General features: G+C 37.5%; 1 protein-coding gene across 25 annotated transcripts in view; it reads right to left on the bottom strand.

Annotated features, from left to right (window-relative positions):
* Positions 1–24885, bottom strand: part of IFT80 (intraflagellar transport 80) — a 139727-nt gene that overhangs the window by 79581 nt on the left and 35261 nt on the right. For 23 of the 25 annotated variants that reach the window (XM_014739573.3, XM_023623212.2, XM_070243024.1 and 20 more), the window contains 3 exons: positions 18524–18633; positions 15225–15314; positions 14344–14481 (listed from right to left, as the gene is read on the bottom strand). In XM_014739573.3, coding sequence (XP_014595059.1) covers positions 14344–14481; positions 15225–15314; positions 18524–18633 — 338 coding nt within the window. Of the gene's footprint in view, positions 1–626; positions 644–14343; positions 14482–15224; positions 15315–18523; positions 18634–24885 lie in introns of all 25 variants that reach the window. The other 2 variants (XM_070243016.1, XM_070243019.1) reach the window with 1 other exon arrangement.

Raw genomic sequence — 24885 nt, 5'->3', positions numbered from 1 at the left:
CTGAGAATACAGCTATAAGGTGTTGACCTATTAAAGGATATTACATCCCTTTGAGGGGATAGACCTTTTTTCCCTGTATTCTGTCAAATTGCTTAGGCATACAGATTATCTCCCAACAGGGAAATAGGAGATATTTAAACTAAAAAACATGATTTGACCGTAACAACTTTTAAAAGTACCTCCCAAAATGCCAACCTCTCCCTTCTCTTTACTACTCCTATATAAATATACTACATTGAAAGGATCCTCAAAAGCATATATCCTTAGCCAAGTTGGATGAATTCAATTCATAAAATTGTACATTCACAAATTAAGTTTAGGTGAAAGAGAAAATAGATGCAAAGTTTCTTATATTTCTTTAAGGCACACTAACGATTTTTAAGATCAATATTCTTTCTCACGTGCCAGGAATTAGCAAATTGCAGGCTGTCAAATCATGTGTTACATATCTAATCAACAATGAAAAGTTACATGTAATAGGAAGACCAGTCACTGCACATGACGAAGCATCACAATCATGTTAATTAAATGGAAGAACGAATGAACAGAGAGAAGCTTTTTATTAGAAGGACTAAGCAAACATTCACGAACAGAGAAAATGCGACTGCACGAAAGTTCTCTCTTACACAAGCAATAGCACCACCTGCAGATAAATAAAAGCAACAAGGTCAGTTAATTCAAAATCTGGCCAAAAGTACCTTATATGTTCAGATCTTTTCCCTTGAATGCTGTTCCATTTAATGTAATATAATGCAATTCATTAATACATCTGTATATTCATTTATACTATTTTAATTTGAAAGTTTTATATATTTGAATTGTGCATTTCTTAAAAAACAAAAGTAAAAATAAAATTTACTATGGAATCTAGAGAAAAATTAAGGTATTTGGCTTTTAAGGTTTATTCCATAATTTACTTTTACCATAATTTATTTTACTAACCCCTTAATAATGTACGTTTAGTTTGTATCTGATACTCCCTGACCATCTCATCTAAAATAATGCCAACTCTCTTACCCAACTTTGTTTTTTTATAGCATTTATTACCACTTAACATATTTTATATTGATTTTGTTTATTCGTTTGTGTGTAGTCTTTCATCTGCTTGAATGAAAACTCTCAAGAGCAGGGAATTTATTTTGTTTACTGCTGCATCTGTAACATCCAGGGCAAGGGCCTAGCACACAATGGACTCTCAATAAATGTTTGTAAAATAATTAATGAATATTAAAATAAATGAACAAATGAATATGCAATGCAGTTTTGTTTTGTTTCGTTTTTGAGGAAGATTAGCCCTGAGCTAACTACTGCCAATCCTCCTCTTTTTGCTGAGGAAGACTGGCCCTGAGCTCACATCCGTGCCCATCTTCCTCTACTTTATACATGGGATGCCTACCACAGCATGGCTTTTGCCAAGCGGTGCCATGTCCACACCCGGGATCCGAACCGGCGAACCCCAGGCTGCCGAGAAGCGGAAGGTGTGAACTGCTGCGCCACCGGGTCAGCCTCCTACAAAGCAGTTTTAAGCTTCCTTGAAAGTATAATAGCTGTTTCAAAAGTTTCAAGTTATACTTGAGAAAAGTTGTACCAGGTAATGCCCCCTTCAATGCTTTATGAGGAAGCCCACGTTCTCATTTTCTGATGTGTGGGAAATGGCATAACACTGTGATTTTTTTTTTTTTTTTAAAGATTTTATTTTTTCCTTTTTCTCCCCAAAGCCCCCCGGTACATAGTTGTGTATTCTTCGTTGTGGGTTCCTCTAGTTGTGGCATGTGGGACGCTGCCTCAGCGTGGTCTGACGAGCAGTGCCATGTCCGTGCCCAGGATTCGAACCGACGAAACACTGGGCCGCCTGCAGCGGAGCGCGCGAACTTAACCACTCGGCCACGGGGCCAGCCCCCCGTAACACTGTGATTTTTATTTGCATGAAACTCATTAATGCAGAGACTGAACACTATCTTTGGGCTCTGGGGATATTTACAATACACTTCTTTTATCCTTTGCTCACTTTTTTCAGTTCAAGATTTTCTATTTGGTCCCTTTTTGTAACCTCTATCTCTTTATTGATATCATCTATTTGTTGAGACCTGTTCTCTTGGTGCCCTTTAGTTGTTTCTCTATGGTTCCTTTAGCTCTTTGAGCATATTTAAGACCTCTGATTTAAAGTCTGTCTAACAAGCCCAATGCTGGGCTTCCTCAGGGGTGGTTTCTTTCTTTTTTCCCTGTAACTGGGCCATACTTTTCCGCCTCGTTGTATGCCTTGTAATTTTTTGGTGAGACATGGATGCTTTGGCTATTATACTGTGGTAACTCTGAATATCAGAGTCTTACCCCACCCCACCCTCCACCCCTGCCCCGAGGGTTTCTTGTTTTACTTTTTGAGGGCTGCAGTGATTTGTTTATTTAGTGGCTTTTCCAAACTAGTTTTGCAAAGACTGTTCCTTTCATCATGTGCAGTCACTGAAGTCTTCATTCCATTATCTCAGTGGTCAGCTAGTAACCTGACAGAGCCAAAAAGAAAGGAAAAAAAATACTCTCCTACTCTTTGCGATTTGGCTCTGAGCTGGGGCACTCCTTCAGCACCCAGCTAGGCCGCCTACAATGCTGCCTTGCCTTCATCTCCTGCTTGTGCAGAGCCCAAGGATCTGCCAGGGACACAAGCCTAGCATCCTCTCAAGTCTTTCCTGAGCATGTGTCTGGCCCTGGGTATGTGTGTTGCACTTCGGATTCCTCAGGAGATGTGAGAGCCCATCAAAGTCCTTCTTTTTCCATGTGTCTTCCTCCTAAGCCTCCTCCTTCCCAAGCTTTTCGATCCATCTGCTGCTTGCCCCATCCACCATTCCCTACCCTAAGCTGCTGTGGGTAGCATGTCTTTACGCGCTTTCAACAGATGTCACCTGGCAAGCCTCTCCAGCTCTGAGCGATTTCCAAAGGAGGCAAAACAAAGACAGTCTTCTGTGCCAGTTCCTCAGGGAATCTCCAGACAGGTCAAAAAGCACAACCATAGTTTTTTGAAAACATGGTCCATATTGTCACCCCTGGTCCCACCAAGCTGCTCTCTCACTCTACTCCACCCTGAGAACCACTGCAGTAGTCAGCATAGTTTTCAAGTGTGCAGACCTCATTTTCAAAAACTCATAATGAATTATTTTAAATAAACTTTTGCAATGTTAAAAATTATAATGGCAGAACAGCTGCTATCAGACCAGACTTTTCAGAAATAATACTTATTCACTCCAGACAAAATAAAACAACTAATTGAAGACTGGAGAGCAATCAAAAGCAGGCAGATAGCCACTTTAGAAAACAGTTTGGCAATTCCTCAAAAAGTTAAAGATAAGAGTTACTATTTAACCCAGCAATTCTACTCCTAAGTATATACCTAAGAGAAATGAAAACATGCCCACACAACAACTTATCCACATTCATGGCAGCATTACTCATAATTACCAAAATTTGGAACAACCCAAATGTCTATCAACTGATGAATAGATAAACAAAATGTGTTATATTCATATAATAGAATATTATTTACCCATAAAAAGGAATGAACTATTGATAAATGATACAACAGTGATGACCCTTGAAAACATGCTAAGTAAAAGAAACCTGTCACAAAAGGCCAAATAAGGTATTATTCCATTTATATGACATGGCCAGAATAGAAAAAGAAAGGAGATTAGTGGTTGCCAGGGGATGGGACTGGGGTAGGGAGAAATATGGGTTGACAATAACTGAGTATCTGATTCCTTTTAGAGGAGAGGAAAATGTTCTAAAACTTAAGAGCATGGTGTTGGTTGCACAACTCCATGAATACACTAAAAAACAGTGAATTGTACACTTTAAATGGGTAAAATGTATAGTATGTGAATTATATCTCAATACTGCTGTTCAAAAACAGTAGGCAGAAACTTGAAGGGAATGGTTGAAAAAAAGGGAAGAGTATTGAGTAAACTTCCATTTTTTTTACAACAACCTTTTGGCTGAGAGCAGGCCCTCCTTGGTGCCAAGCATGATGGCTAAAGCTGAGAGAGAAACCTATTGTCACCAGGAAAGGACTCAGAGGAAAGTTCAGGGTGACCACAACAGCTGGAAATGAGGAGAAAACTCCAGAAAGAAAAAGTCATAGAGATTTCATCTTTACACCACAGGGGAGACAGAGCCTAACGTTTGAGTTCAGCCAAGTTGACACCCTGTTAACACACACAGAAAAATCAGTACTCTTTAGAGAAACATAAGAGAGTCTAGAGTCTCTACTATGTATTATCCACAATGTTCAGAATACAATTCAAAATTACTAGTTATACAAAGACACAAGAAAAATGGCACAAGAGAAAAGGTAATCGATGACAAGATGCTAAAATTAGCTGACAACGATTTTAAAGGCAGCTATTATAACCAAGGCCATAATTGAGTATGTTTTTGAACATACAGTAACAGAGAAAAAATCAGTAGAGAAATAGGAACTATGAAAAAAATAACCAAATGGAAATTCTAGAATTGAAAACACAATATCTGAAATTAAAATTCACTGGATGGAATTACAGGAAGATTGGAAACAACAAATGAAAGAATTGGTAAACATGAAGATAGATCAACAAACATTATCCAGTTAGAAATCTGAGGGAAAAAAGATTGAAGAAATATGAATAGAGCCTTGCTGACTTGTGGGACAATATCAAAAGTCTAAAAAAATTATAATTGGACTTCCCGTAGGGAAAGGAAGAGAGAATGAGGCAGAAAAAACTACTTGAAAACATAATGGCTAAAATTTCCCCAAGTTTGGTGAAATCATAAATTTACGTATTCAAGAAGTGTAGGGAACCCCAAACAAGACAAATACAAAGAAAATCAGACACTATCCAAGTGCTGGAAACCAAAGAAAAGAAAATCTGCAAAGCAGCCAGAGGTAAACGCCACTTCACATTCAGGAGAGCAATGACACAGACAGTCACTTACTTCTCATCAGAAACAATAAAGACCAAAAGACAGTGGGACAATATCTTTAAAATGCTGAAAGAAAGAAAGAGAAGAAAAGAAAAGAAAAAACTGTCAACCCAGAATTCTAAATCCAGTGAAGAATAAAGAGGAAATAGATATTTTCAGACAAACAAAAGGTAGGAAAATTCATCACTAGCAGATGTATACTACAAGATATGCCTAAAGGAAGATTTTTAGGCTGAAGGAAAGTTATATCAGTCGGAAATCAAGATCTTCAGGAAGAAAAGAAGGGCACTAGAAACGTTAAACATGTAGGTAAACATAAAAGATTACCTTTTCTCCTCTTAATGTCTTGAAAATAAATAGGACTTTTTAAAATAAAAATTATATGTGATAGATATAATATTTAGGACAATTATAGCATAAAGGAGAGGTGGGTAAATGGAACTATATGGATGCAAGATTCTTATATTTTACATGAAATGGTATAACATTAACTCTAAGGAGTATGTGAGACAAAATGAGCACCAAGTAATGCCCCTTCTCTCTCGCAAAGGACTGGGTAGAAGGGGTGCCCTAGAAGATGGAACCCTTTTGACATAACTACCCTCCTCCAGGCACACACCACTCGAGAAGCCGTGCATTCTCCCCACTAGGTACTGCAGCTGTGGATACAGCGGGATGGAGCCCTCTGGAGTGTTCCCACTCTGCACTCAGCTGCGCAGAGGTGGCACTCCTCCCACTCCCGCATGGTGCCATAGCGACTGAGGCAGAGCCCTCTTGGACACTCCAGCCACGCAATACAGTAAAGCAGTGGCCTCCCCAACGAACACTGCGAAGACTGCCAAGTGGGGCCCTGCCTACCATCCCTGGATCTGCACTAATGACAGCAAAGAGGCAGCACCCAACTCCCTCTCAAGAAGAGTTGAGGTAGGACTGTGGAGAGGAGGGAACTGGAGAAAGGTATTCTTTAAGTCTATGTATGAAGTCTTTGAAACACCATCAAGCAGCCCATACACGCAAATGACTAGAATCAACACAGTAAAACCAAGACAGCGGAACTGCAGTGTGGAATACTACCTAGGTTTCAAGTTTGCCTCTGGGCTGAAAACAAGCAGGGCAGACCAGAATCCTGCTGCAACGACTTTGAAAATGCAATTGATATTTAAACCACAGTCCACAAAAGTTAGTCAGGGCGTGAGTTCTGAACCAATACAGGTAATTGCCTGCTTAAATAGAAGATGTCATAGGAACCAGAGTTTCATATCAGCTTAGTGAGGGTCTTCAAAAAAGAATTCAATTTTATGATGAAAGTTAATGGGAATATTAGATTTATTGTATAACAACTGAGCTGAAGTAACGTACCTATACAAAAATGTAAAATTTCTACTTTTTCAAATATTCCTGCCATCAGTCTAGTTACATATTTGCATAGTAAGAATGCATTCAAACCAAAACCTAATCTATTATTAACAGCATTCAAGCATTTGAGCTTTTTTTCCCCCACTAGAAATACTTCTTGAAAAACATTAAAAGAAAATGTTTGCAGGGGCCAGCCCTGTTACTGAGTGGTTAAGTTCATGCACTCCACTTTGGCAGCACGTGGTTTCACCGGTTGAGATCCTGGGCACGGACATGGCATGGCTCATCAGGCCATGCTGAGGTGGTGTCCCACACAGCCCAACTAGAACTCACAACTGAAAAAAAAAATATGCTACTGTGTACTGGGGTGATTTGGGGAGAAAAAGCAGGAAAAAAAAAAGATTGGCAACAGTTGTTAGCTCAGGTGCCAATCTCCAAAAAAAAGAAAAAGTTTAAAAATCACATTTTTCTCAGCTTAATATTTCACAGATAACCTGAAAGTTTACACCAATATTATTCTTTAAAGCTAATATTATAAAAATTACTATCCAATTTCTGTCAAGGAAGCCTAGATAAGAATTTTAAATAAAATGTTGATTAGGAAACATTGCACTCAACTAAAAATTTGTGAAGAGCTCTCAAAATAGATATCTGATAAATTTGTAGCAAATGCTAGGATATAGATCCTTCTGAGGACCAGATTCTTATAATATCTAACGTAGAAATTCTTCCAAAAAGTCTGGCCCTGGATAAATGATTACTACCATTAATTATAAACTTTAAGTTAGATATGAGAGAAACAAAAAGAAACAAGGAGCTACACTGAAGAGTGACATTTCCATGCTGAAGAGAACATGTACTTCTTAAAAGAAGCCTTAGCAGGCTTTTTCAAGAGAAAAACAATTGTGTGAGAAAAGCATCCAGCACAGCTGACTTAAATTTTCCACTCTAAATTGAAACCACTTACTTGGTTAGTAAAAAAGGTGCAGAATTAAGCATTGCCCTTCTTACCTTCCATCATGTTAACCTGCCTTGAGCCTCCCAAAAGTTAGTGCTCATTACTGGGAGCTGCCTGTACCTCCTTGTAAAATTTATTACAAGCGTAATTAAATAACCGAGTGTGTAACTAATCATTTAATATCTGTCTTAGCAACAAGAAAGTAAACTCCACAAGGGCAATGTCTGCAGGGCATTTTTTTAAAAGATGTGCAGAAAGTACTTATACAAGTAATTTGTTTTTGACTCAAAATGCTTATAACATTTATATCTTACTGAATAGAATTATTCCCCAATAAAGATGTACATGTTCGATATCACCTTAAAAATAATTTTCCATGTTTTAACTTATATATAAATCTAAAAGAATTAAATAGCTTCAAAAAACAATATTTTAAAAAAAGGAAAGAAGGCTGAATTACATAATTAGAGAATCCAATGGATTCTGCAAGCAAAATAAAATTAAAGATTTGCAATATTGTGATTTATAAGAAATATATATTTGGTCATTCAGATGGCCAAAATATATTTTTCATATATATTTGGTCTTTGTCCACAGTTCTAGGCTCACAGCTCCTAAAACCCTTGGAGTTTCCTAAGCATTGAGAGTGATAAAGGTGTCCTTTGTTACGTGAATGAGGTGACTTTTGGAAAGCACCTGAGGATGGGGCTGGGTGCCAGTGGAGCCAACCTGTGGTTGGAGGGTTGAACTTTCAGCCCCCCCCCCTGATTTCCAGGACGGGGATGGGCGCTTGAGGTTGAATCACTTGCCAACGGTGAGCGATTGAATCAATCATGACTACGTAATGAAGCCTCCATAAAAACCCAAGAGGGCAGCCTGTCAGCCTTTTTCGGAGAGCTTTGACACTGGGGAGTCAGAACACTTCCACGTGCCACCATTCCCCAAGCTCCATGACGACAGAAGCTCCTTTGTTTGGGATCTTGCCCTATGTATCTCTTCATCTGGCTATTGATTTGTATCCTTTAATATCCTTTGTAGTAAATCAGTAATCTAGTGAGTAAAGGGGTTTTCTTGAGTTCTGTGAGCCATTCTAGAAAATTAATTGACCATGAGGAGTCAGTCATGGGAACCTCTGATTTGACAGCCAGTGGGTCAGCAGTACAGCTAACAACCTAGACTCGCGACTGGCATCCTGAGTTGGAGGGGTCAGTAGAACCTCCAGTTTGTAGCTAGTCGGTCAGATGCATAGGTAACAACCTGCACTTGCAACTTGTGTCTAAAGTGGAGGGCAGTCTTGTTCGGCTGAGCCCTTTACCTGTAGCATCTGATTCTATCTCCAGGTAGACAGGGTCAGAAGTGAGCTGAATTATAGGACATCCTGCTAGCATCCAAGAACTGCGTGTTGGTGTGGGGAAGGCTACACACACACACACACACACACACACACACACACACACAGGAATTGGGTCCAGGAGCCCGGGGAAGGCTACACACACACACACACACACACACACACACACAGGAATTGGGTCCAGGAGCCTGGGGAAGGCTACACACACACACACACACACACACACAGGAATTGGGTCCAGGAGCCTGGGGAAGGCTACACACACACACACACACACACACACACACACAGGAATTGGGTCCAGGAGCCCAGGGAAGGCTACACACACACACACACACACACACACAGGAATTGGGTCCAGGAGCCCGGGGAAGGCTACACACACACACACACACACACACACACACACAGGAATTGGGTCCAGGAGCCCAGGGAAGGCTACACACACACACACACACACACACACACACACATACAGAGGAATTGGGTCCAGGAGCCCTTTGTAAGAATAAATCTAGTTTTTTCTCTTCAAAAATTATACAAAGCATGTTCTTTGATTTGAAAATTTTAGAAAATGTAGCTATGCAAAAAAGAAAAAAAAATCACCTAACACTTCAAACCCCAGAGACAACCATTGTTAAAATGTGTTATATTGTCAGACTATTTTTCCATTCATATATATAGACACACACATTTTTATACAAATAGGATCATCCTATGCATAGAATTTGTAAATATTTTTTTCTTCTGACTACATATCTTAAAAATCTTTTTATGGCATTATGAAAGTAGATTATCATTTTTAATCACTACATGATAATTCATTATAAGAGTCATATTCCCTAATTAAGTTAAATAATGTCCTGTTATTGGAGATTTAGATTGCTTTTCATTTGTTAAATTATAAATAACACTTCACTGAGAATTCTTTTTCCTATTATTTCTGTAGGATAAATTCCTAGAACTGGAATTGCTGGGTGAAGGTATATGTAAATTTATTTCTTGGGTTTTTGATACATAATGTCAAATTATCCTCCAGAAAGGTTTGAACAAATCTCTCTCTACATATATATATATATATCTAGGAATAAAAAGAACCTAGTGGATTCAAATAACTCACAAAATCTAAATGATAATCACATAAAGGGAAATATGATACAGTTAATAAAAATCATGCAAAAAGAAACAATCAGATGAAAGAGTTTCTGATTTTTTCTGTGAAAATATACAAGGCAGAAATGAAACAAAAAAATCGATTGATAATTCAATGACTGTAAATACTCCAATAGTATTTATAACTAGTTATTCTGAAACAATCAATTTAGGAAATTAAGAGACAATATCATTGCACACATTATTCAGATACTATAAACATTCTTCCTGTAGCAAAACGATAGGACATAGATCATTCCTGAGGACTAGATTCTTATAACAATACTGAAATTCTGCCACAAAATATGGCCCTGGATAAATGATTACTACTATTAATTATACAACTTTTAGTTACAGATTATGAGAGACAAAAAGAATTATATCCTCAAAATATTTTTTTTAATTTTTTTTAAAGATTGGCACCTGAGCTAACTGTTGCCAATCTTTTTTTTTTCCTCCTTTTCTGCCCAACTCCCCCCAGTACATAGTTGTATATTTCAGTTGGGGGTCCTTCTAGTTGTGGCATGTGGGATGCCACCTCACCGTGGCCTGACGAGTGGTGCCATGTCCGCACCCAGGATCTGAACCAGGGAAACCCTGGGCTGCTGATGCAGAGCACGTGAACTTAACCACTCAGCCACAGGGCCGGTCCCTATATCCTCGAAATAATTTTAAATGAAGTAGATGCTAAGAAAGAATCAGAAGAATAAATTACGTGAGATTTTTTTTAAAACTTAATATTTTCAATTAGACTACCCTTTTGGAACCACTTTCATTATCATTTACTATTTCATTTCTAAAATTAAAGTATTTTTTCTACAGTAGGGCAAGCATTACCATTTTCAGAGTTCAGCAGGAATAGCAAACACCTCACAGGTTTTATTTAAGTGTCCTTCAAGCGTGGCATGACAAACCACCTCATAAAGATAACAGGGAACTTAAAAATACAACTCCCCATGCGCCATTCTCCTGAGATTTTAATTCATCACATTGCAAATGCAGGCCAAGAAATGCATTTAGCAAGACCCAGGGACACCTACGAATGCTAAAACGTAGGTAACTTGATTTATTTTTGTCATGATTGCACAAGGATCTAATAAATTATATCACACAAAACCAGTGCAAATTACACCACATTATAAGAGGATGTTATCCTCAGGCTGGCACCCAGATAGTAAGGTACTAAATTGAAATCCAGGTAATTATTCTTGACTCTTCCCACTTTTTAGTGCAAGAATTTATCTCCTGAACCTGTCCACTTCTTTCCATTCCCACTGCTATTCCCTATTATTCAGGCCAATATCATTTTCTTGTCCTACTGCAACAGCCTCTCATTAGCCAGCCTGCCTCCAGTCTAGCCCTCTCTCATCCATCCTGCCTGCTGAGTTCAGGGTCACTCCCCTAAAAATGTCAGATCCAATAAGGTCACTACTGAAAACGGATCAGTGGCTCACCACTATCCTAAGAATAAAATCCAAACTACTACAGCCATACTGAACTTTTAATTTTTCTAACAGACTTTAATTCCTTGCCTTTGCATGTTCTGTTCCCTCTCCTGCATCACTGTTCCTTTAATATCAAAGCAATATTTCCAATATTTGAATATTACCATGTTACTACCCACCACCCATGGCTCTCTGCTGACTAACATACTGGTTTTCCATCTTCATTGTTTTAGCTGTTAAAAAGAAATCTTGAGGCCCACCCAGTGGCATAGTGGTTAAGTTTGCACGCTCCACTTCAGCAGCTCAAGGTTCACAGGTTCAGATCCTGGCTACAGACCTACACACTGCTCATCAGGCCATGCTGTGACAGCATCCCACATAAAAAATAGTGTAGGATTGACACGGATGTTAGCTCAGCAACTGTTTTCCTCAAGCAAAAAGAGGAAGATGGGCAACAGACATTAGCTCAGGGCCAATCTTCCTCACCAGAAAAAGAAAAGAAAAGAAAAGAAAAGACATCTTACATTGGAAGCTCAAATAGTAAACCTGATTAATGTAGAGCTTTTCTGGTTGCTGGTGGAGAGGGGGACCAAGAGCTCAACCCCCCTCACCTCAACCCCCTTATTTAATATTCTTAAAATATTAAAACCTGGGGCCGGCCCAGTGACGCAGCAGTTAAGTTTGCATGTTCCTCTTTAGCAGCCCAGGGTTTGCTGGTTCAGATCCTGGGTGCAGACATGGCACCCACTTGTCAAGCCATGCTGTGGCAGGCATCCCACACATAAAGTAGAGGAAGATAGGCACGGATGTTAGCTCAGGGCCAGTCTTCCTCAGCAAAAGGAGGAGGATTGGCAACAAATGTTAGCTCAGGGCTAATCTTCCTCAAAAAAAAAAGAAAAATTAAAACCTATACTCTCATACAGGGCAAACACAGATCTTGTCTGAGAATATCTTTTCTGTATTATCTCTTGGTATTATCTCATGCAAAATCTTATTAACACTGCACAAAAAGCACCATACTTTGATGCACAGGAGGTTCCTTTTGCCTACAACTCTCTTCCCCCAACTTGTCTCCTTGGAGAACTACTAATTCTACAGCCTCAGCTCTCCAATCAGTGTCCCACAGGCAGAGTGCAGCGTTGCCACACCTTCACAGTGCTCGCACAAAACACTTCCTGTACAGCACTTGTCACACTGTGCTCTAAGGCTCAGAGTCTGATTCTCCACTAGACTGTCAACAACTTGGGTGAAAATCTGTCCATCTACTGTTTCTAAAATATCCTCTGATGAGTAGTATATACTTAATGACTATTGAATAAAAGAAAATATATTTAAAATTTTAATCTCAAGTCCTTAAAAAATTATTATAATATATTCAGTTGAAGGTAAAAGCAAAATCCTTTTAGAAAGTTTACTTTCCAGAATAGTTAACATTCTAAAAATAGGTTTGGTGTTTAAATCTTTAATTCAGTAACTTTTTAATTCAGTTATTCAGATCAATTCAATTCCCCAAGTTTTTCAAATTTTGAAATATTTTCATCAAAATGGAAAATTAAAATTATTATGCTTAAATTGACTTAGCGAATTATTCAGTATCTACTGTGTTGTATAGATAATAGAGAATCATTAAGCTACGGGATCTTATAAACTATCGAGAGAGTCAAAAATAATATATATAAAACTAAAATGGACAATGTCAGAGCAGAATACATTGTGAAAATGAGAGTACAGATTCTATAGAGTTAGAATCACTGATAGAAAACTAAATGAAAATAGGATGATCTGATCTAACATCCTGACACTATAACTAAAAAAAGAGACCTAGATGAGAGGAAATTGGAACAATAGGTAAAGAAATTTTAGATTGTCTATGGAGGGTATCATGCAAGGAAGTCAAACACTGGATGGCCTTAAAGAATAAGCAGAACTCAAGTGAGTTTAAGACAGAGGTGAGAGCATTCCATAGAAGGAGAAGATGAGTGAGGACACTGGTGAAGGGCAGAGATGACTCATGAGCCTCACCGAGCACAGGTACAAACCAGGGAGCTGGGGAGGGGACTGAATGGATTTTATGGCACCAGGTTTCAGAGAGCTTCTAAGTCAAGCAGAGGACTTTATATTTTATGTGACAGAAAACAACTAACCAGAACACTTAACAGATCACTTATAAAGCTCTAAAAATGCTAAGTTAACTGCCTTATTTTTTGAGGAATACAAGTCACAGAACAATGATGTGATTTCCTCCCAGCTGGGAATGGTATGGAACAGCCCACTCATATAACGCTGCTGCTTCTGAAGCACTTCGAGGAAAGCACTCGTTCTTCAAGCACAGGGCGTAAATGCACTGAGCTGGGCTGTCTGCAGAAGGTGTAAACAGAATCTGTATGAAGGAGCGCTTATTCTCTTGGGAGGAAAAAGTCTCACACATATTCAAACATGAATTCTTGACAAAAACCAAAGGACTCTGGTTTTTAAATGACTATTTTTAAAATTTACTACCAATTCCTTACCAAAAATATGCAACCAAAATTTTTGTATGAAACATATTGACAATTAAAAAAAGTTTAAAACTGAACTTTCCATATTGATTGGGCATAAATTTTAATACTTTAACTACTTCACCATCTTTCACAATCATGCTTAAAATAAGTATTTCCAGGAAGACAAATAGTAGAGAACAAACCTCTTCTTCAAATTGAACTTAAAGAGTTTGTATGGCCCCATAAATCTGGAATTGACTGAACCAGTATACCAGTACACCAGAAGACAAATCAGAAAGACGCAATCAAGTGTATTCACTGAAAATGCTTTTAAAGATTGAGATACAGGTGTGTTGTGCATGCCACCATTTAGGACAGCACATCTGTGACTGCTCACCAGTGTAACTTACCCCAGTTTTTTTTTTTTTTTTAAAGATTTTATTTTTTCCTTTTTCTCCCCAAAGCCCCCCGGTACATAGTTGTGTATTCTTCGTTGTGGGTTCCTCTAGTTGTGGCATGTGGGACGCTGCCTCAGTGTGGTCTGACGAGCAGTGCCATGTCCGCACCCAGGATTCGAACCGACGAAACACTGGGCCGCCTGCAGCGGAGCGCGCGAACTTAACCACTCGGCCACGGGGCCAGCCCCTAACTTACCCCAGTTTTATCACACAAGCGTAAAGTATGAAATGATCCAACAGCAAATAATTCTCCATCTGGGGCCCAGGCAACTGAGGTAATGGGGTGCTCATGAGGCTGTGAGCTGTACAGAGGGCGACCGTCACTGTCCCACACCTGCAAAAACAGATTTTAAAACACCTTTATAACAGTCACCACATTATTACAAACAAGCCTGTCTTCTAATAAGTTATCAAGTAAAGGTCTGGAAATCATCACTTTATAACATTAGCAATTAAATGTCTTTATTATCACACAAGCAGGAAAAAAGCTATATTGCTTGAAATCTAAATATCTCAAAAAATATTTTATAACATTGTGATAATTTCCAGATTTTACTAAATCTTTGACTAATCATAAAACCTACCCATTTTAAGCCCTTTTAAATTTAATAATAAAGTTTTGAGATGTCTAGCTTTTTGCCTAAATTCTTTTGCCCAATAAGTGCTCTATCAACTTTCCCTAAAAGTACTTATTTCAATTAAATTTCCTCCAACTATAGTTACATTAAATCTTCTTCTTCCTCACAAATTATTTTAGTCTGAAGCTGATCAACGTTTAATAAACCAGAAAGGTTGATTTTTAAAAATTTAAATTGAGTTGATTTAAATAGTCACTAAAACTAGGAGTTGTATTTATGTTGCTACTCACTAAATCAAGTTCTATAGGTCTACAAGATAGGCCAATGAGAACATCAACACTTTAAAATACCACTTAAAATTATCAAATAACAATTTGCTAAATTATTAGAGTTAAAAGTCATGGCTAAAGTGAAGGAGTAAAAGAATATTCTTACATGCTAGTACTTTACACCTAAATTTGATTCTTTCAACCAAGTGACAAATTCAAACATTACATACCTTATATTTACAGTCTTCACCAGCAGATAAAATTAGATCATTAACTGAGTTCCAATCTACTTTTAAAATAATGCCATCATGAGCTTTCCACTATGAGAAAAAAATAAGACATTAATTATAACATAAAGAGCACTGAAAAACATTTTTTATAAGAGCAGACATTTTGCCTCTTTCTAATGATTCTCTTGTCCCCTCCTTGGAGATTCCTATCCTCTCACAGCCATTATGCATAACTTCATTTGCTTGTTTCATTTCTATTTTAACTAATGAAAGCACTAAATACTACGACATCGACTACATAGCTTACATCCTTATAAATTTCCTTGGTCGCCTGGACTCCAGACGGAAACTGACTTGCTGTTGGACTATGTCAAGCCTGACATTTGTGGGATAACACTGGAATGAATGTGTTACGTATTCCAAAACTTAGTTGAATCCCAATCTTGCTCTCCTTTGTACACTTGGTCCCATTACTGATACTGCGTTCATTCTTGTTTCCTAATTCTTTTCTTTTTTTAAAACTTCTACTAAACGAACATCTTCTTTAGTACTCCATTCTCTTTACCTTCATGTCTCTGGAGTAGTCACCGAACTACTCTGAAAACCTTCTGTTGCATTTACCATATAACAAAAGGTTGTTTTCCACAGCTATGCATATATTCTACACATATATAGAATGCATACATATATGTGTACATATGAGTCACCCAGAAATTGGCAACCTAGAAAGTAAGCATGGATGTCTCCTTCCTCTTAAATATAATTCATGTGCTCAATTAACTATTACCACACATGTAATTAAAAGCTATCTTTCACCATGTTTAGGCAGAATAATATAAATGAAAAAGAATTAATTTTTCTTGAAGACTATAAAATACACTTTAATGTCTGGGCCAATTAACTTCATATCAAAGACTGACAGATTTTAAGGGTTCTCTCTATAGACCCTTCCCAACCTACTGTTCTAAATGTATGTAGAATAAAATAGTAAATTAGAGTCAAATAAGCTCTAAGAATAAGCAATAATTCATAGCTTGCTTTATTCAAGTTATATAAAAATATACAGTCTCAAAAACAAATGTTTTGATAATATACGTAAAAAGCAATAATTCTCACGGTTTAACGTCAAATTAATCCAATGTCCTGAAATAAACTGCAAGGACAAACATAACAATATATAGATATAAATACAGATATATATGGATACATGTACACAGAGATTCTCAAGACTTTCATTTTAAAGCTACAAAAATAAATTTTTAGATATTCAAAAGTTAGGAACAAAACATGATTTAAATTTTCCTTACAGTATAATTTAGGATATCAATTTATATATTACACATATTTACATATTACATATAATGCGTAGACAGTTTTCAGTTATTTCCCAATGTATCAAGCATTTTGTGAAATCCTTTGAACAAGCAACTCCTTGAAGGCAGGAACTATGTTCTGCCTTCATGTTCACTTTGAACATCTCACACCTAGCACAGAGCCTGGGCTATAGTAAGTATGCACTCCATCCTCACTGAATGGATAAACAAACACAGGCCCCCTCGCTATAAAGCCAAGTTCTGGATCCCTGGAAGAGCCCCTAGAGCTCTAAGGGAAATGAAGTGCACACTTCCGGACTGTATTCTACAAGCAGGAATTAATTAAGCCTTCCTTTTTGTACGTGTTTATACCCAAGGAGAATTGCTGCAGCTTTAGTTTTCCAAAAGGAATAGAAAATTTGTACTAAGTTACCAATTATAAACTCCTCCTCACTCTTGCTGAATTTTGGCAATGGATATTTTTCCTTCCCTCCACTACCTCCTGGCCCAAGGGTTCTACTGAACCACTAAACTATAATTTAATTTCTCAGTGGGGGTATAAGCATCTCCCTGAGTTTCATTTATGTAAGCCTAATTACAGGTATCTAAACAAATCACATAACTATAAACTAAAAGATTCACCTTGCCTGTTTTTGCTGTATAATTTCAAAGCAGATTTTCAGAGTATAAGTGGGATGGAAGGACCTGACTAAAGGCAGTCAGAACTAGTCCTCTTTCCCAGCTTCTTCCCTTTGTCCTAATTCTTTACCTTAGCTGCCTAAGAGCAAGGACTCGTATCTTCTATTTCTTGTTTGTCCCACAGATCTTAGCAGAGTGTTCTGCACGCAGTAAAAATGTAAATGCCTATTGACTATATGAAATATATATAGCATAATCTACATAAAAGTTATTAATATGGAACCTGAAAGTCATTTTTATCTCTTTATTCCTCCAAACCTCTATCTACTCAACTGTTAAACCTGATGCTTCTTCTTAAAACACTTTTATAACTGCTGTAGCTGGTCAATCTCCAGCCCAAATCCTTTACGCAGAACCTAGTCACTCTGTATCACTTTTCTGGCCTCGTTGGCTCTTATTAGGGGCTAAGTAAAAGGTACAGATGACATAATAACATCATAACAACAACTACTCTATATTGAGTGCTTATTGTATGCACTGTCCTATGCACTTTGCAATTTAGGGCGTTTTATAACTGGCCTAACGTCGCACATGGGTAAATAAGTGAACACTCGAACCACGCCCGGTGCCTAACTCCAAAGCCTGTGTTCCTATTGCCCACACTATACGTGTCATTACCAAAACGTGAGGAAAGTGGCTCTGCCTTTTAACACTGGAATCAAACACCAAAATCCTGGACATAGGCTTAAAGGTTTTCCATTAATTTACCCTACCCTGACTTGTCTTAACTGCCACCATTGTTCTGCTTCTATACAAATTGGTAAAATTATATACACCTAATTTGTTCAAAACATTACATTGACTCTCCCTCCATTTTCAAAATATTAAAAAAATGCTGGGGTCTTACAGAAAGCTCAAGTGTATTTAACAGATGAGGAGGAGCAGGGGGAGAAAGAGGCTAGCAATGATGTAAACACAGTCTAAACAAGCTCTTAGTTTTATGATTTAGTCCTCTGTCTCAAATCTATACATGCGAGGCTGACTCTGCTAAATGTAAAGATGCCTATCGTGCAAAACCATGTGACGGTTTAGTTACTCCAAACACATTCATGATATACTGGCGTATACAGCGCACTAGTGGAACAGGAGTTGGAATGAGGAGGAAGTGAACCTGTTTGGAAACAACCAAATATTCCCTCTTCTAATAAAAAAGGCTAATAAAACCATACACGTAAAAGCCTCAGATTGTAAAAAGACCACCCAGAAGAAAGGGACTCCTAAGAAAGTGACCTCTCACTTAGCAGTCCCACAGAGCCCAATAACAATTTACAAATGCCTGAGAAGTACCTGTAAAACTTTAGCATTTGGTTGAAGAGGTTTAATGATCAGCTGCTTGCCTGCTGTGTAAAGAACCTTTTCCGAATCAGGGCCCCATGCTACTGAATACACTGGTGTTCCTGTAAAAAAGAAAGGAAAAAAAGACTGATAAGCTTTAATTATTATGCCTTATAGAGAGATTGTTCGGATCAAAAAATCAATTTGGGGTGTCATTTTGTTTTCTCCTTATTCAGTGGCCCTTTGAAACAAGTGCAGCCTGATATTGAAACACAAACTAGGTTAATATTGACCATTGAAGATCCACCGAGAACAAGTGACAAACAATAACTTTTTTTTTTGAGGAAGATTAGCCCTGAGCTAACATCTGCTGCCAATCCTCCTCTTTTTGCTGAGGAAGACTGGCCCTGAGCTAACATCCATGCCCATCTTCCTCTACTTTATACGTGGGACGCCTACCACAGTATGGCTTGCCAAGCAGTGCCATGTCTGTACCCGGGATCTGAACCGGCGAATCCCGGGCTGCCGAAGCGGGATGTGCGAACTCAACTGCTGCGCCACCGGGCTGGTCCCTACAAACTATATTTTAAAGCATCTTGATCTTGCTGAGAAAATATGGAGTGTTTAGGAATTCAAGATAGTGTGCTATGGAAATACATAAAATAAATGTACGTCATCATTTTAAGATAAAGAGGTATGAGAAAAGTCACGATATATCGTTTCCCAGCAACATGCAGCAGTGTTTAAAGTGACTCAATGCATAAACTGACTTACATTTCCATACAAAAAGACACAAGGTATACTCACCTTACAGATTAATTCCCATTCCTGACGCTGCTGAAGGCAACAGAACCTCCCCTTATCTGCTGCTTAAGCACTAGTCTAACGGACAGAAATCACCCTACCCCAAAACGACTTATCCTTCCCCATCTATGAATTCATAAACGGCAAATTAAATATCAGATTAGGGAAAGTTTTGCTAACTATCAAGTGTGGCTTTGGCTTGAAAGCTAGGCTAGGAAGGGTTCAAATACCCCCAAACCAGGTTGCCTCCACTTCCAGGGGAAAGGTGCAAGTTTGATTTACCTACCATACTATAAACTACATTACATTTCCTACTGTTTTCAATTTCCTGGGATAGGAAATTAGGGACAGTATTTTTAAACTAAATTACTTTCTAGATTACTTAATATCTTGTGGAAGGCTACACTTTATTTGAGCCTACTTATATCATATCTATTGAAAGCATTAAATTATCTGTACTCCACTGTCTGACCCAGTTACCTATTCATTAGGAAAGGGAGTCAAGGTTATATAATTAACCTATGAAATACTAACCCACTCACATTATAAAACCAAGCTTTTAAAAATTGTCCAGGACTCCTAAGTCAGACTATTGTAGCAGTGGACTTTCTGCGAATAAATGAGTGACTCTTTCAGGAATCTACCTTCTCAGTAAAATGAAGTCTGCATCTAAAGCTTTATAGGCAATCAATAAGATTCAATTGTTTATTTAAATAGAAAACACACCTGATACTAATCAACAAGGAATAATCAGTAACCAACAGGGAGTAAATTTCAGTAAGATAAATGCTTGTGTTCAAGTGGCACTCTACTCCTTTTGTGCCATTTTCTTCCTAACTAGAACATAATTTAATTGTGAACAAGTCTAGTTTAGACCTAGTCCAAAAATTCCTGAAGCATACCTCCCACAGTTTAGGTTCGACATTATATTGGGTCTAAATATCCTGTTTAAATATCAATGACATCTAGGATTGTTGTGTATCAGAGGAACCTTCAAATGGCCAATGAGATGGCCAACCTCACATGGCACTTCTTCTGTACTTGGTAAATACATTCTCTTGGAATATTCTCTGGGAGTAGCCAGGAGCTAACCTGGGCTTCAAAAGTAAATCTCCAAATGAACAGAGCCCAACTCTAATAAACTCCCCAGAAAATGTAAACCAAAATTTCAGATATTTCAAATGTGGTTCTTGGTGAGGACTAGAAGGAATTAGCAGACGAAAGGTTATTTGATAGGATGGTACAATTATAGGTACCTTCTTTATTTCCATTATTATAGTTCTAATTATTGTGCAAAAAAGTAAATTATATATTTTAATTATAGACTATCAAATCTTCATGAGCACATTCAGTATAATTACACTTTCCTGGAGGGTATACTAAACTATACAAACATCTACCCGCAAGGAAATAATTCAATAAATCCAACTCCCATTGGGTTGCACAGGATGTGGCTCCAGCCCTTTAGTTGTGGTAAAAGACACAGCCGGGGTATAGGATGAGGAGCGGGGACGTTTTTGTCTTTTGTCCTCTTAACATTGAATTTGTGGCCCCATTAAGTCAGCTGTGTCACCATTTCCTTGTTTATAAAACTTATAAATCTTCAGAATACTTATCTTCTCTGTTGGGACATGGAGGTTATTCATTTCCTGTTTATAAAACAATTTTTTAAACAGTAATAATGTTAAAGAACAGATATAATAACTTATAGTATGAAACAACATAAGCTTATAGAGGAAAAATTAAGTAATTCCTTTGTCATAATATGGTTTTTAACTACATTCCTTCAATCAAAAAACAAATGTGGTTATTTATGATAAATAAGCAACACTAAGTAAAAAAGATCAATAGCTAAGTCTGATTAGTTTAATCTTCCTAACCACCAATATTCAAAATGGGTATAACCTCAAGAACTAAGAAAAGTCTTCATGATATTCATCCCTTACATTAATGATGAAATGTTAAGCGTGAAACTACTCTATATATGAATGCTTTCTTTTCCAAAAGGAGACATACTACATCACTGTACAACTTCCAGTTTGGGTGGTTCTGATGAAGGCAATTATTGAAAGTGGACGAATTAGCTTCATAAGAAAATAATGATTTCTATTATGATGAAATCCATCTCAATAGTATTAAAAATAAATCCAGAATATTTGAAATGTTTTTAAAAACATAGTTATTAAAGTTCTGAATTATTCCCAGTGCTCCGCCTCACTTTGCAAAGTCAGCATGGCAGTAATAAATATAGCCTTCAGGTTGGATAACTTTACAACAAAAAGTTTAGCAAATTATGTAATAAGGTGATATTAATTTCATCATTAAAAAGTGGACAAGAAACGAGGTTTTATTTTAATGAAATAATTTCTTGCTTTTTATATTGGGAATTTTTATTTATGCTCCATTTCAGTTAAGACACTCAAAAAGACCTTGTTTTTCTGACTTTGTACACTACGATCATGTGACCTTTTTGACATTTTTTAAGAAACCACATGCACCTGGGGTTGTGTTAAATGTCAGACCCTTATCTCTGTGTAAAACAAATTATCTAAATTCTTTCAACCTGTTGAAGGCATTTTAAACCACAGAAGAGGAGACAAAAATGTATTTCGATTGTTTTAAGGAAGTACATGGTCAAATATACCATGTTTTTCACATTCATACTAAAAAGTATCCCCTAAAAATGTTGTTTTTGCATGTTTTTAAGAATGCTTTTGAAATAAACTCTTCACTATTATGATGAAGCACTGGCTGTCTTTGCCTTGAACGCAATATAGGTGAGTGAATATATGTGAACGTAAGTACTCAGAACAGAGTCTGACACTATACAAGCACTGCTAGCTACTACCACTAGGAATTACTTTGTAATGCAATAAGCAGCCATTTGTTCACTGTGTTGTTCATCATAGTAGGTGCTCAATTTTTTGGTTGCCAAATCATTAAGAATTCAAAAACCAAGAATTATTTCCCTTTCATTCTATTTGTAGGGACATGTAATAACAATAAGTAATCAAATGGGATTTATTCCACAAAAAAGCAACTTTTTGGTTAGTATGTCACTGGGTCAGCACAGAGAAAAAGTTTAAATGAACGCATTTGTTTCTTTAGTTTCTATCTTCAGCCACCTCTCCCTTGGGGATCTCAACCGCCCCCACGGCTTCACTTTTCACATTTCAACTTTCTGTAACTGACTCTCACATGAATATTTCAGCCTTCACTTCTGAGCTCTAACAAAACATTTCCACTTGTCCCAAAGACACACCAGAACTTCAAACTCTATATAGTCAAAACTGTCACCCCTTTCCACATATCCCATCATTTACCCTTCCCTCTGAACTCTTTACCTCTTACAGGGTATTCACTCGTCTCAGTCACTGAGAACTCTTCACTTTTTTCAACTGCCATCATCACTGCCTCTGCTCAAGCCTCAGTCCATGCTGGCATAGAACATCTCAGTCAGCTCCTTACTGGCCACCGCCATTTAGCTTCTATCTCCTCGAATTTATCCTACATATTACTGCTAAGGTAATCTTCCTAAAAGACAGCCCATATCTTTTACTATCCCCGCTCAATTTCTTAAAAGGTTTTGTATACTTATAGGATAAACCCCAAGCCTCTTCATTTAGCATCCAAGACGACCAGTATCTTGATCCCTCTGGCAGTACTATCCCTCACACAGCCCACATCCCGGCCCAAGGAGTCTGCTGCCACTTGCCTGACTTCCACGCCTTATGCTGTTCTGCCTCTATGCTTCTGATCATCTAATTTCCTCCATAGCTCCACTCCATTGCCAACAAGCCTATTTCCTTACCTAATTTCTTCATTTCTCAAAGCACAGTCAAAAGAAGTTGCAATATTTGCCGGGAAGCCTTTTTAACACTTCCTCTCCCCCAAAGCACTAATTTCTGCCTTCCTATCCTCCCATAGCACCTTATAGCAAACAGCACACTCTGCCTTCTATTTCCGGTTTACTTCCTTTACTAAATTCATTATAGACAGGTTCTATGTTTTGTCATTCCATTCTTCCATTTGAATACAGTGTGGACGAAATGTCCTTAACGTTTGCAGTGGGGCCGGCCTGGTGGCACAGCAGTTAAGTTCGCACATTTCGCTTCAGCAGCCCAGGGTTCACCAGTTTGGATCCCGGGTGTGGACATGGCACCACTCGGCACGCCCTCCTGTGGTAGGCGTCCCACATATAACATAGAGGAAGACGGGCATGGATGTTAGCTCAGGGCCAGTCTTCCTCAGCAAAAAGAGGAGGATTGGTGGCAGATGTTAGCTCAGGGCTAATCTTCCTCAAAAGAAAAAGGTTTGCAGTATACTCTACTCCAATTTTAACCTGTAATTAAAATACACAATGTAACACAAGATAAGGCTTAATTATAATAATTCCCAGCCTACATATTATTTTTCTTTAATAAGGAAAAATAACTTCTCATAGGCACCAGTAAAAGTCATTTTTAAACTAAGTCAAATTTTCCCCCAAAAACTTGGAATTAATGCTTCTTCTATTAGAGGAGAAGGTGATGACTGCGACTTTTTCTATCAGAATATTTAGTTCCAATCATCAAGAAATGAACTCAGGAATTAATTTTTATTCATCAAGGAATAAGTATAATTAACATATTCATGTCGTAAAAATCACAAGGATGCTTTCAGGACAGGTTACTGAATTCCAAGTTTTACAATAATTCAGGCTTATGTTATTTCATTTTTGTTCCAAAATTTAGTTTTTCTCCTCAAAAGAGGCAGTAGTCTCCCACCTTCACCTATCTTAGCCTTCTTACTTGATCCTTGAGCATGCAGCTCTCAATAATTCAGGTTTATAATCACCCTCAAAACTTGTAGTCTCTAACAAATAACTCATAAATAACCAGGGGTTTTTCCTTCAGCGTTAATGCCATTATAACTCAACTTCTTTAATGATTTTTCCCAAAGATAAAACAGGAGAAATCTAGGCCTTCCAGCAAAGTGCAAGTGGCACCAATGATCAAAAATTCAAACATTACATGCATAGTTCCACAGTAAATCAGATTACTCAGTTGAAATACCAATAAGTAAAATAAGAAAATATATCTAATTTAATCTTGTTCATTAATCTCATAATTAACATAAACCTTGAGTGAGAAGAATAAATAAGCTTCAAAGAGGAGAAAGATGATCAGCCCTTTCATAGCCATTTGATAAGGAAATTTGGAATGTTGATAGAAAATATCATTACATGATATAATGAATGTATAATAAAATTACCTATATTATATGATATAATCTGTATTTTTAGCTTTTAAGAGAATCCTATTCCCACCTACTTGGGAGGAAGGGAAAAAAAGGAGCACCACACATCCCTCTCCAAAAAAAACACCATACACAAAAACTAACTCAAAATGGGTCATAGGTTTAAATGTAAGCACTAAAACGATAAAACTCTTAGAAGAAAATATAGGTGTAAATATTCATGACTTTGGATTAGGCAATGGTTTCTTAGATTTGACACCAAAAGCAGAAGCAATCAAAGAAAAAAAACAGGTAAATTGAACTTCATCAAAATTTTTGTTTCAAAAGATACC

This window comes from Equus caballus, chromosome 19 (assembly GCF_041296265.1).
Source record: "Equus caballus isolate H_3958 breed thoroughbred chromosome 19, TB-T2T, whole genome shotgun sequence".
Lineage (NCBI taxonomy): Eukaryota > Metazoa > Chordata > Mammalia > Perissodactyla > Equidae > Equus > Equus caballus.
Note: the sequence above shows the minus strand (reverse complement) of the source record. Positions and strands in the feature narration are given on the sequence as shown.